General features: G+C 29.3%; 3 protein-coding genes across 4 annotated transcripts; 1 reads left to right on the top strand and 2 right to left on the bottom strand.

Annotated features, from left to right (window-relative positions):
- Positions 1–572: 572 nt before the first annotated feature.
- Pdi (protein disulfide isomerase) lies at positions 573–4,530 on the bottom strand. The gene is made up of 8 exons (XM_012293821.2): positions 4,227–4,530; positions 3,331–3,662; positions 3,092–3,229; positions 2,779–3,009; positions 2,328–2,699; positions 2,121–2,249; positions 1,950–2,036; positions 573–1,724 (listed from the first exon to the last, which is right to left on the bottom strand). The coding sequence occupies exons 1-8, from the start codon at positions 4,372–4,374 to the stop codon at positions 1,674–1,676; spliced, it is 1,488 nt and encodes a 495-aa protein (XP_012149211.1). The 5' UTR covers positions 4,375–4,530; the 3' UTR covers positions 573–1,673.
- Positions 4,498–7,185, top strand: LOC100881288 (methyltransferase-like protein 22). Of its 2 annotated transcripts, none has more exons than XM_076539386.1 (6): positions 4,498–4,636; positions 5,649–5,806; positions 5,880–6,011; positions 6,088–6,273; positions 6,345–6,512; positions 6,592–7,185. In XM_076539386.1, the coding sequence occupies exons 2-6, from the start codon at positions 5,734–5,736 to the stop codon at positions 6,882–6,884; spliced, it is 852 nt and encodes a 283-aa protein (XP_076395501.1). In that variant the 5' UTR covers positions 4,498–4,636; positions 5,649–5,733; the 3' UTR covers positions 6,885–7,185. The 2 variants fall into 2 exon arrangements, with proteins under 2 accessions (XP_076395501.1, XP_003707043.1); XM_003706995.3 differs by lacking the exon at positions 4,498–4,636 and adding an exon at positions 4,753–5,501.
- A 162-nt stretch (positions 7,186–7,347) lies between these two features.
- Positions 7,348–14,466, bottom strand: Su(z)12 (Polycomb protein Su(z)12). The gene is made up of 9 exons (XM_003706841.3): positions 14,243–14,466; positions 12,739–12,785; positions 12,043–12,226; positions 11,832–11,923; positions 11,539–11,731; positions 11,107–11,472; positions 10,730–11,028; positions 10,403–10,656; positions 7,348–10,334 (listed from the first exon to the last, which is right to left on the bottom strand). The coding sequence occupies exons 1-9, from the start codon at positions 14,340–14,342 to the stop codon at positions 9,296–9,298; spliced, it is 2,574 nt and encodes an 857-aa protein (XP_003706889.2). The 5' UTR covers positions 14,343–14,466; the 3' UTR covers positions 7,348–9,295.
- Positions 14,467–14,477: the final 11 nt, after the last annotated feature.

Here is a 14,477-nt window from a genome sequence, read left to right as displayed (position 1 = left end):
ACTACGTTAAAAGATAATTTTTCTCGTAACTGCTGTGTTTGTAGTAATGTTTTACTGATTCCTGCGGCAATTTCTTCGATTTCAGTTTCATCCTTTTATGTAAAAATAAAATTATTACGATTTCGCAATAAAAAACTGTATAAAATAATAAACAATAATCTTACTTTAGGACAAGTACAAACATCTTTACTCAAATCTTGTTGACTATTAACTTCCAAGCACCATGGTTTTAAAGTAATGATAGCTTCATTACAATTTGATTTTAATACATGTTTTACATCTTCAGTGAATATAAATGTTTGATGTAAAAATTCGATTAGTCTTGAAAAGTCGAATGTTTGTTTCATTTTTGTCATCAAATCTTCTTGTTCCTAATAAAAAAGAAAGAAAAAAATAAGTAGGGAAGAAATAATAAATGTTTTAATAATATACATTAAATTATTATAAAAACCAAAAAGATCGCATATCTCTTAAAGTGTTAACTGTATAAATAGAAAGTATTTATCTTTTACAATTGCTGGTAATATAAGCGTTAAGTTTCTGTAATGTTGAGTCATTATCAACTGAATATGTATTGTTTATTGGAATTTATTTATGGGAGTGGTATAAATATAAATATTATACATATTTATATATTAATATATAATAAAATTTCTTTTACAAAATGTTTACTTATTTCAACTTAGGAAAACAGAATGTCGCTACTATATTAAATGTTTACAAAATTATTATTAATATTCTAAAGAACTTTAAATGCTGTAAATGGAAATGCATATATGAATCATAAATTTGAGTAAAACGGCTCTTTCCTACTTTATCATAATAGAGACAATAATTTCCAGTATATATGTGTTGCATGAGCGTATATGTGTACGTAGTATTTAATAAAAAACAAAATTTCCTTATAAAAATAAAACACGATTCACATTTTTTACGAGAATCTTAGCTTAATAATTTTTCACGAGTTCACCTTCATGCATCCAACATCACATGATATAGATATCGTATTCGGATATTAATTTTCATGGAATAAACAAATTACACGAAAAAATGATAAGTACGATACGAATGGCGCAATTGCTCTGCTCCTAAATTGTACTTTGATATAGAAGTTATTTTTGTATTGCACATACATGTAAAATAACACATATAAAATAAATTGTTTTATCCAACTATTTGCAATTTATCACATCAGATACTCAGTCGTATGGAGCATGTATCGTAATCGTATTTTGCCAATCGTATGCATATGCGTTCATATATATATATACATATATATATCATATATATATATGTTTCGTACATACATACATACATACACACAAGATGATTTTAGTAGCAGGTCACCCTCTGTTCAAAATGAAGACAGAAAAAAGTATATATCATAAAACATTTTACTCCATAATTCTTTCTATCGTCATTTGGAACAGGGTTATAGCACGGCCAAGCTATTAAAATCATCCAATATAAACAAATCCTATGTAAAACTGCAAATAAATCCTTAATAATTAATTGTACACTGAAAAACTAATTTACAAACTGTAGTTTAAGAGTAACAAAACGACGATGAATGATTAAAAAGATTTTCTATAAATTAATATCTGTTAAGGTCTATAAGTTTGTTAAACAGCAAATGCAAAAAGTTATTAAATCTGTTTATGATGATGTATGTTTTATAATTCATCCTTTCTTGGCACATCATCGTCTTCGTCTTCTTCTTGAGCCTGTAATAATAAAAGCATTAAAATTTTATGATTCATTCGAAAATTAGGTTTACACTGTTTGTGGAGTGCAGTCTCGTTATATGGATTTTATATTTCACGCAAGTTCTTTGCACAAACTGTCAGATACACAATTAAGCATAGAAGATAAAAATTCCATAATTTCACAATTTCTCTCGTTTCTATCTTGGGCCATATAACGAGACTTCGCCAAATGTGTATACGAACTTCTTTTGCAGCTTGACCATAAGTCCCATCAGAATCAATGAATTTTGAAAGTCCTTCAAGTGTTCTCTCACCATTGTAATCAACGGCCTAGAAGTTAATTGCATTTATAATCATATTTGTACTATTAAAAGTTGATTAGAAATTAGTACAAATTAAATCCAAAATCCTTACGTCATTAGTTTCTTTTTTGTAAAGAGTAATTGTAGGGAAGCTAACAACTGACACATCTTCCAATTCATTTGCCGTGGCATCCATTTTGGCTATGACTATGTCTTCATTATCTTTGTATTTTTCTCCAAGCTAAAAATTATTCTTATCTATTAAAAATTTGTTAATTAAAGATTTCTATTAACTAAAAAATACTAGAGCAAAACATACCGCTTCATAAATAGGAGCTAATTGCTGGCAGTGTCCACACCATGGAGCATAAAACTCAACTAACACATTTTTGCTTTTATCAAATGCAACTTCATGAAAGTTAGTACCAACAAGAACCTTTACAGGGTTCTTGTCCCAATCTTCAGGTAAATCTTGTGTGAGCAAATGTCTTTTTAATTTGCCCTCAATGAAATCAGTTACAAATTCCAAAACATTTTCGCTAGAGATTTCAGGATTTTCAGGTTTATACTTAGCCATATCGCGTTGAAGTTTTATAATCCGCATGGCAGGTACTTCATTCTTGCTTATACCAAAGAATTCTAAGATACGCTGATGATCAGCTTCATCAGCATTAATAGTTACAAACAAGACCTGTGTACATATTATTATTATTATCGAAATATCTCCTTTACAATGTTACTATTTATATATTAAATTTACATGTATTTACCTCGTCACGGAATTTCTTTGCTGGTTCCTTGATCTTTTCTACATAATCATCAAAATGACCAGCTTCTTTACTTAGGAAGACAAGCAAATGACTCTTAATATCACCATTAAATATTTTTTTAGCAGTGTTTTGATTAAAATCAACAACTAAAGGTAATGCGTATACAGAAATAAAGTTTTGTAATTTAGTAAATTCAAGTTCTTCAGTAAACTCATTTTTGCCTTCGTCAAACTAAAACAGATTTTAATAAAGTAGAACATTCAGAATCAACAACATAAAAATTAAAAAATTATAAAATATAATATAAAATTACCTTCTTAAATAATACAACTTTGCCATCTTCTACTCCATATTCATCAAAAACTTCTTGGCTGCTACTAATACCAAATGCATGATCATCAAGTGTATTACCAACATCTAAGAATACCTTTGCTCCATCTGATTCTGCATCCTAATATATAACATAAAGTATTCAAATTTATTAACATAAATATAAACTATCTTTTCATTCATATTACTGTTACATTCAATAAAATATAATAAATTATAAACCTTAAAGAATCCAACAATTGCAACATTCTTTGCTTCAATAAATGCTTTAGCTTCTTCGACTGTTGGTAATTCTTTAACAGCCGGACCAGCTTTTTGCATCACCCAATTTACAATATCATCAGCTTTACGTTCACCACCATAATCAATAAGATGACCTTTACGATAAAATTGGAGGGTTGGGTATCCACCAATACGATGCTTTTCTGCTAAATCTGTTTCTACAGTTGCATCAACTTTAGCTAATTTTATTTCAGAACCCATTTCTTTCAATTTCTTTGCTGCTTTGGCATATTCGGGGGCCAGAGCTTTACAGTGTCCACACCATGGGGCATCTACATTAACAATAACATATAAGTAAATAAAATTAATAACATGTAAATAAAGTATGAATAGGGATATAGGAATTCCTACAAAAAAAGAAGGAATGTTGAAAGAAGTAAAAACGAATTTCAGTGAAATTGAAAAAATGATAAGAGAAATGGATGTGTAACCATCTAATAATACTGAAAGGCAAATAATAAATAAATAATTACATAAAAATATATAATGAATTTTTAATTGTACAGTCAAAAAAATTATTTTCACGAAGTTATACTGATAAAAGATGCATGTCAGAAATTTAAACAAATAAATAATTCATTTCTAAATTTTCAGATGTATAAATCTACCAACTTAGATTTGGGTCATATTAAAACTAACATTTTATTTAATAGTGTCAACAAGTGTGATTAATCTTAAAAAACCGGCATCTAAGTGGTGACGTGTACGGACTTCACATCTGGTTCAACTACAATCATATTTCGGACATGTACATAAAAAATAATAAATAAAATTACAATTGTATTAAAGAAAATGCAGTTTAAATCTGTTTAATTAAGAGATTAATTGTTACTTACAAAATTCAACAAGTACGTAATCATTTTGCTTAATAACCTCATCGATATTGTCTTTCGTCAGCACCAGAACCTCATCTTCAGTTTCGACATTTGCGAGAGTACCAACAAAGAAAGATATTAGCGCAAATGTTAACGCAAAAAACTTCATCTTTAAACAAAGACAATATTATTTTTTAATGACTAAGAGTACGACACACTAACGGAAACTTGTGGATTCTATTCAAAAACTGAATTGCCGTTATAATATTGAAATCATAGACACCAACACCATTCGTTGAGGAATACGAATAAAGTGATCAACTACACTGATGCTGAGAACTATACAGTCGGTAGATCGTGGTTAACGCGTGGCATCAGATTCATCGTGGGAGTTGCTGATTGGCTGACGTTATAGTTAAGAATAGAATTTGGTAAGATGTTAATACGAGTTTACTATACTCTTCTCAACAAGAGATCATACTCGCTGTATTACAAATTTTCATTCCTTCTGCGCACGTTAGTTTTGATTGGATCAAGTAGGATTCGTAACTAGCAGCAACGCGCATGCACATTAACAAATTTCAAGATGTCAAGTGCACATACCTAGCGATCTTTTATTTTGTATACCCTTTATGATGATATGATCATGTTTGTAGATCTGGAATTTGGAAATTTGAACGTAGAAGATCTGATGCTGGATAAATGTCAAGCCCCTATTTCGTTACTCCTATTTTATATTATTCTCGTTCTCATCTGTTCTTTCCAGTCACAGATTTTTGTTCACAGGGTATATAGCCGATGGAGTAGAAAGTATATAGCAGTGGGGGTAACACCAATTCGTAGGGAGCTTGTTGAAGTTAACGGCAGTGCGCGAAATGGGAATGATTTTTCGTAAATAAAGTATATACACATTGGAGATTACATCTGACTTTCCTAGGGAAAATGGCGACCAAAGGGAAGCGGTTCCCACCATCTCTCATAACACAAAGCAGTGGCTAGCATTATGTTTAAATACAGGCACTTTTGGAATTGATAAATAATAAAATTTTTCTATATAAATATTTACTTTTAAAAGCAAACTAGTTCATTTTGTGTCAAGCATAGTCAAATGTGAGATGGTGGCTCCCTCAGTTCCAATGTATAATACTTTTCAAAATAAAAAATAATTTTGAAAATATGTACTTATATACAATAATGTATTATATAAGTTTAATTAAAACATATAACTGCTGCATAAGCAAATACAATGAAGTCATAGCTTAGTCGTCAGCAAACAGTGATGACCTGATGTATTATGTAAATATCGCTTATTAAAAAGTTGTTTGTACACAACACTGTATAATTAACAAGAACATTGCAATTATTTCCAAGTGTTGTATTTAGTGAATTAAAATTTAATTATTGTAAAAAGTCATTCTATTTAAATATTGTTTATTTGTTTAGAAAGATGATAAGACTGAACAATATATATGTGTAAAAGAGGAAGAGGAATGTTTTACAGTTACCTAAAGTAATTTTAATATAAAAGATGACAGCGTATACAGTAACATCGGAAATATTTACAGAAAATAGGAATGTTTACATAAAAGTTAAAGAGAACTGTAAGTTCATTGTTTGACATTTTCTTTAAATGCTCATTTAACATTCTGCAATGCGTATACAATGTATTTACAGGTGCAATATCAAATTTTATTTTTAAATATCCATCTTATATGTTAAAACCAAAATGTACAAATGGAAGTATAACTTATGATAAAGATAATGATATAGATATAAACAGACAACAAAAAGGAAAATTGGCAATAGGTATAAATTAATTTATATAATTAACTGTATACTTCAAAATAGCTCAATATAGCAAATCATATATTAATATTTATAGAACATTATATATCAACGGAATTACAACATGTTGGATTACAAGTATGGCGAGGTGCCCTCTTGTTAGCTGATTATATTTTATCAAATCCTGATTTATTTAAAGATAAAGTAATTTTAGAAGTAGGTGCTGGTGTTGGATTAACCAGCATAGTAGCTAGTTTTTTGGCTAAAGAAATAATTTGTACAGGTAACAAATATAATAACCTGATGCTATTATAATTTTATATATTAGATAGAAATGTAATTTCTATGTTCTAGATATTGACAAGAAAGGAATATTAAAATTGATACGTAGAAACTTTTTACGAAATCATACTTATATTAAGTCTAAAGTTTATATTCATGAATTAGATTTTTTGAATTTAAAATGGCCAACATTTTATAAAAAAAGAATAAATGAAGCAAACATTATTTTAGCTGCGGATGGTGAGTTAGTAAATCTATGTGTTTGAAATAAAAATGTAAGGAAATGATTTATAAAATATTATTTCTTATACCTTTACAGTAATTTATGACGAAGGTATAACAGAAGGATTTGTTCAAACATTAGCAAAGCTTCTAAATTCATCAATATCAAAAATTGTTTACATTACTTTAGAAAAAAGATTTGTGTTCACTACAGCTAATATGGATACTACTGCACCAATGTTTGAAGAATTTTTAAAATGCATTGAAAAACAGCAATTTAATTGGCATATTGAATATATTAAAATAGATTTTCCACAATACTTTCAATATGATAGAGTAAAAGAAATGATTCTTATGAAAATAGAAAACAAAATAAATGAAATAATTTAACATATAACATGTATGTGATAGTGTGCTATAATTTTGAACAGTATTAAATACATAAATTATTGTACATAATCAAAGAAAGTTATATGTTTAATAAGTGGTATAGATATTGGCATAGTAGATAGTGTACCTGACTACTTATGTTTTAAAAAATTCGAGATAACATTTATGTAATCTAGGATAGTTGATGATAAGAAAATATCTTATATTTATATTTTCATTAACTAGTTTCATTATAACAAAAGTATTAGCAACTTTATAAAAAGATGTATTTTTGTAAAATAATAAATATATTTTTACATAAGTGCTTGTCATCTTTAATTGATATTAACATTTAATAATGTTAAAACATATGATAATATGTAAATTAATTTTTGTACAGAATTCAATGGTATTTTATAATTTAATGTCACGTTTAAAAATAATAAACAAACAATTTTTACGATTTCAAATAAAAGTGTAAATATTTTAAGTTACAAGGTTTCCATATTTATTGATTTTTTTTATTTACAGCCTAGAATAAGTAGTAATATTAATGGACAGTGATTAAAGTCGTTCGAAGAGAACGAGATTTACTAAAAGTCAATACACTTTTTATGAACTTAAACAAGATCAAAAACTTCAACTAATTAAACTACAAAGAAACGTCACGTACAGTGTACGGGAATGTAAACGTTTCTTCGAACGATTATCGGCAGTAAAGTTGCGTATATTACACTTAAGATAAGTTAATTGTAATATACTAAATTTTATTCACAAGTTTGTCTGAGAGAACGACAATCGGTACACAAATTATGTTAAATTAAAAAAAATCTTCCACTGATAAATGAGTACAAGTACTAGGAATTTGCGAGTAGCCCAACATGTCGAGTACCCGATCTTCAAATTGGGTTCAGAGAAGTTCGTGTGAAAAGCACATCGTCGTCATGTCTTTTTAAATTTTCCGAATGTTCTCCCTTTTTCAAACTTCCAACATTTGTATTGTACTTCTTCGGTACTTCTACCCGATTCCTGTCGAATTTTTCTGAACCCGACGGAATCCATAATTTCGGGTATCCGCACATCCCTAAATAAATACTCAATTAAAAAGTCACTAATTGGCGATAGTCACTCTCACATTCAATTTTTCTTGCTTCATAAAGGCACTTTTATATAACACTTCATTCCTCATTTTTGGATAAAACTTATAATTTACAGCCTCAGTTTATGGAATTAAATTTACAAGGTATATCTGAAGTAATTGTACCAAGGTCCCATCTTCCAAGAGATTACGTACTAGTTCTTATAATTTCATATTAACTTTAGACATTAAATTCATTCATTAATTCATAAAATAATTTAAATGATCATAACACAAAAACTACAATTGTTTTATTGTACAAAAGAATAAGCTATCGTTTCTAAGTATGAATCCAGTGCCCTCGTTTTCAATTCTGTTTTCTTTTTTGTTTAAATGTAAGTATATGAGGCAATACAATGTTCGTAAATAAGCAAATAAAAAGCTTTAGAAAATTGAAAACATAAAAAGCATCATTGACTAGACCAAGAAAGAACGGGTATATTATATTTTTATGAAATTAGGGTTTCGGTTACGTATATTCGAAAAAATAAATTCTTTATCCATATTCAATTACTTCAAAAATTTTTGTTAAACCTATGGGGATTATTCACATTTTTTTCTCTTGTTTTTTTTCTTCGAAAATTTGTTTGCTTGTTTCATTTTTACATTGCAATTTTCAAATTCATAGAAAATTGATCTAACGGCTAGAGCAATGATTATCAAATATTAGCTAAATGTCAATCATTCTAATTATAATTATATTCTTTGCAACAAATACTGTACAAACGCGTGCATATTAGGCTTTTTTCAATTAAGAAGAAGTGTAGCACTCGATAGACATCTATTTTTTATAAAATCGAAACAGAATCTCGAAATTCGATTTCATTTTTGGAATAAACATACAGTCCGACTTTGGACTGACTCGGAAAAAATCAGACGCGTTCGGTTCTCTATTAATGTAGCGAAGTCTTGTTACATGACTCTGGATGGGACTACGATGATAGGGAGTCATTAGTGTTCTTGAAAGTGGTGCAAAAAAAAAACTCGTTCAATAGGCTATATAAAAAGAAACTATGTAACAAGACTATACTTGAATTGTCTCTCGAGCTTAGGAACCATGCGCATCCCATTTTTGTCGACACGATCCGAAGTCAGTCTGGACTCGTACACCAAAAAGTCGAATATGAGTATATCTATCACGTCGAATTCCGCCTGAACTTTTTCGTTTTACCCCGAAGTCTGGGTTGTCGGGACTTGAGATTATCCGTACATTTCTTACTGCTGATAAAAGCCTTCGTTGCACACGGGTGTACAAAAACGTACAATTAGTACAGCAACACATGTATACCAATTACTAATAGCTATTTCCACTTTGGGGTGGTTTTTGGTTAGCATTACCACTATTTGGTACTGTATCCAAAATTAATTTTCTTCTATGATATTCGGTAGTTACATTTTCACTGGCCATTGATTTTCGACGTAAAAGTGTTGTATTTTCTGAAATCTGAATTATTGAATTTGTACTTTTACGCCGGGTGGGTATATCGTTTATTTGTCTTCGTCCTGGTTCATTTTGATTAGATACTCCATTAGTCATTGTAACTGTTACAGAAGTTTTACTGTTGGTAGTATTTGTTATACAACCTGTCGAAGCAGTTTTATTCGCATTGCTTTGTACAGATATAAATGTGTTAGCATTTTTACTAACAGAGTTCTGAATTGTACTATTATGATTTACAGTCTTATTCGATGACGTAGACATCATGTTAGCATGTTTGCTAACATTATTGTGGATAGATACCGTCGTTTTGGCAGATTGCGAATTCGGCGAACCAAGGGGCAAAGAAGTTTTGCGTCTTGCATTAGAATTTGATACGTCATTATTAAAATTTACTTTAGTAGTTGTACTATTTTGCTTACTGGTATCTGAAGATGCACGGAAACCTGTACTAAGCCATTTTTCAACTTGAGCTTCGTGCGATTTTTGTAAAACTTTTCGAATATCACTATTTTCGCCTCCTTCCTTCATTATCTCTTGTAATTTTTGAATCGTTTGATATAAAACCACAGGACTAATCAAACCAAAATCAAATAGGCTACACATATGCAAAACGAAGTTACGATATAAATTTTTCATGAGCAATTCTTTTCCTTTAGTTTCTAGAAACATGTGACAAGCCAACGGTATTTGACAATCTCCCACATAACCATGTTTCATAACATGTAAGTTCCACATTTTCATAAGTTCTTTTTCTCCTTCATTTACATCTGTAAAATCATCGATCATCATCATTGTTTTCGTCTGTAACCATTTCGGATCATTCTCCCCTTCCGAATCAATATCCATTTCTTTTGGATATATAGGTAAACAGGTAACAGTATGATGATATAATCTAAAAAAGTTTGCACGTTGATTGTATTGTAAATAGTAACAGTTATATTTCTACCGCAAGCAATATACCTATTATGTCCTGTAATGTAAGGTCTTTGGCTTTCGTATTCGTTTTCATCAAGTTCCAGAAATTCTGAAAGACTTGGTTTAGTTCTTTTTGGGCGACATACTAAAATATTTGTTACACTTGTACGTCTTGTCGGCCCTGTTCTAGAAAACGCTACGCTAGAAGGTTGCGAAATTAATTCGTGAGGACTACCTGCATAGGAGCCATCGTAGCATTCATTTATCGCTACGTCTATACGAGCACCTTGTGGAATTGGCTAATGAAATAAATATAATTTACTTGATAACATTTTTGTACATTCTACATTATATATTGTAATCAGCGCTTACCACATATGTGAATGTAAACCGCGAATGGCATAATTTTAAGTGTTTTAACAGCGAATAGAGCTTTCCACAATCTAACGAGCACCAAGGACAATGTAAATCTTCGCAAGCTTCTGTTTGTTGCCGACTATTATTATTATACAGGAACTGATAAACTATCTGCTGGGTACCCACAGAAGTGTCCATCTTCTCACTAGGTGTTGTTATTCTCGAAGAATTAAGAGGACTAGGTGTTGGCAGTGTAGAATTGTTGTTATTGTTAATACTACTATTATTATTTGTGGAAGATCGTTCTAGACCAGCTAAACCAAATATATATCAAAATATAAATTATATATATTTTGCTGAATTTAGTTTTATATGAAATAGAAATAACTTACTGTTTCCTGATCGATTTTCTTTATTATCACCACTAGGTGCTGTATGTATTGGTGTTGGTCTATCAACCAAACCATTACTTGGTTCAGTTGTCCAATTAAGTCTAAATTTTAATGTTGGCCCTTTACTAAATACTTCAAAAGGACCACACTCCTTGATGTCAGGTACAGACTCCCAAGAGCTGTGCTTCTTTGGGCTAGATCGAATATTGGTTTGTACTTCTTGTAAACCTAATTCATAATCGCCATCGGTGAGCAAACATCGATTATGTTTATCATATACTATGAGTTCAGAACCATACAATTTTACTTCTTCTCCTGTGGTTTTAATTGAACCTGTAGAAGACTTACGACGCTTTTGAGCCGGCTCTGAAAAATGAAAAAATGTAGTAAAAATACATTTCTCACATTAATTTCTCACAAGGTTTTACCAACCATCTAAATCACAGTTATGCATAAGGCAGCCAGTACTGGACGTACAATAAACTCTAAGTAAAAGCATGTAAGTTTTAGCTACATGACCATTATTTAAACTGAATGACTCATTAGGTATAGATATAGTAGGTGCTTTTGGTGGAGGTTGATTTTCACATGGATTTATCGGAACTTCACTCGTACCAACAGAAACCTGAAGTAAAAAATAATTAGAACACCCCTGTAGCAATAACAATAATTATTTTACTTCTAATGTTTTTAGTAAATTATGAAGTTTAAAAAATGATACTTGCCTGCATAATTGGTGAACTCACATCTTTCCTTTTTTTGTGACATATTTTCAATAACAATGTTTCTACTTTTACTGGATCTTGAGGTATTTCAACTAAATATCATAACATTACCATAAAATAAAATTGGATTAGTAAAATTGAATCATATATATACATGTACATAAAATTATAATAATAGAGAAATTTAAAACAATTTTTGATACATGGTTACCTTTCTTATCATAAAAACCTAGAAAAGTAAGAGTCATATATCCACGAACACCAGGGTTTTCTTCCTGTTTGTTTTTTGACATTAACTTTTCCAATATTGTATCAGTTTTAAATCCTCTTCTAGACTTATGACTTCTGGACATACGTTGCTTCATATAAGTTAAATTTCTATATAGAAATATTGGCTAAAAAAATTATGTAGAATGCTTTATACAATTGTGTATCATTTAAATATAAACATAAAAATATGAAGGACATAAAACAATCAGTAAGAAGAAAAATTTATAAATTATTGAATTGAATTTTATTTAAATTATAGATGAATTTTATAAAATAATAAATCTGTATACCTACCATATTAGTTATTAAAAACAAATATAGAATGACTCAAAGTGTTTTTGTAATTATAAGTGTAGCATATAAATATTTAGAAGCACATTATTATAAATTATAATATATATTTTCTTATAACTACAAAAAGCTCACTAAATTATTGGTGTAAAGACTTGTACACAGGTACATATCCACTCACTTTTTTTCAATTATAAACAAATTTTACTGTGATCTAGCATGTATTTTTTATTTGTTAATACAACGAAATGTTAGAACATTCAGTTAACACTTTAAGAATTAAAAAAACTATAAACAATTATAAATTAACATAAAATATAAAATAGAAATTGACTTTTTTACTCACTGAAATTTGGTTTCTTGTACGTAAAAATCGATAAATCTGGGTTGGCTCTGAAAAATAATATAAACCCATTATAAAAATTGACAATACAAATAAATTATATATAATATGTAAATTTAAATATTATCTTTGTGAAAACAGTTCAATTTTATTGCATAATAAAATAGATAGTTTAATTAAATTCCGCTAGATGGCATATAGTTTGATACCATTCCCACAAGTAAAAGGGTCCGTATAAAAGCTTAAAAAGATGGAATGAAAATTGTATTTCATAATATTTCAAGATTCCGGGGGAAATGTATGAAGAAATTATTCTTAGTGTGATACGAGACGCCTGCACATTGTTACGAGGAGCGTAGATTAAAATCTGATTCCTTACACATTATCAGATAAAACAAGATTCATTGCAATTAAAATTGCGTATAACTTTCAATTGTTTAACATGCGTGTATTCATCAATTAAGATTTGATTTAAAATTTTAATTAAAGATTGAAATCTCTCTTACATGACTTCTTAATTCAGAAAAGATTTCGATCTTCTAATTAATGATAGGAAAATGCAACATTAAAACTGATATGACTGAAAGGAAACATCATCTTGAACAAAAAGTGTTTAAATTTAAATTCTTCCTGCTTAATGTGAGCAACTAGTTACATTAACTACTTAGTTATTGTATTAAATGGTAACATAAATTTCTTCTTTTTTAACGTGAAAATTCGTAATTTTAATTGGAATCAAAAAAATCCAAAATATATTGCAAAGGATTGATACCTTGTTCTTTATATTGCCACACACATTTTGTACTTGAATAATATATTTTTGATATCAAAGAATTTTATTGAGCAAATAGAAAAGGATACCATTTACACACAAACAAATCATATTTACTTTTTTTGGAGTAATAGTAATTGAATTAGATTTCGATTTATTCATTCCCCAATTCATCCCTTTTTGTATTTAATTTTTCCTTTTCTTTACTTGAATTAATTTTTATCAAATATATTGCACTGTATATATTTAATAAAATTTCAGTAAATATTTACAGGATACGTGTTACTTTCATAACATTTAAAATAAATCAACGTATGTTATTTTCGCAACAATTTAAAAGACATTTACTCTTATCAGTATCAAAACAGTATTACGTGTAACGATTGATAATATTGAAAAATAAATAGATATCGTAACTACACGATTCTCTTGTATCTAATTGAAATAGTTTATTCAATTCGGATTGTATTGAGTAAAAAACTATAAACACGATAAAAGAATGACAGGTGTCGGTGTGAATTGACGTAAAAGGAGGGAACGAAAAGTACCGACGCGAAGATCGGCGCTTGGTACATTCTAACCAAATGGGGTTATGTACGATCACTGTTAACATTCGTAATAAACATTCACACGAAAAGCAATTGTTAACTGTTTAATCGTTAAGTTTCTTGATATTAACTAACGATAGATCACAACAAAACATGAAAAAGAAAAATTATATCTGTAAATTCTTACTTTCGAAGGCCTGCAGGAATAGCTCATGATCTGCTTGTATTTGATCCATTCGAGGACCTCTTTGTCCATCCACTTCTTTCTCCCGCTTTTTCGGCGGCATTTTCACGCGATTTATGACTAAATGTTCTATGAAAATTTATTTTGTCACGTGAAAATACAATGACAACACCCGCCCCGCGCGAAATCTGCGGCGCTTAGCCTGCAACTAAAGCGCACCCTTATATCACTATTAATT

This window comes from Megachile rotundata, chromosome 2, assembly GCF_050947335.1.
Source record: "Megachile rotundata isolate GNS110a chromosome 2, iyMegRotu1, whole genome shotgun sequence".
Lineage (NCBI taxonomy): Eukaryota > Metazoa > Arthropoda > Insecta > Hymenoptera > Megachilidae > Megachile > Megachile rotundata.
The sequence above is the reverse complement of the archived record's forward strand: the minus strand, read 5'-3'. Positions and strand labels throughout refer to the sequence as shown.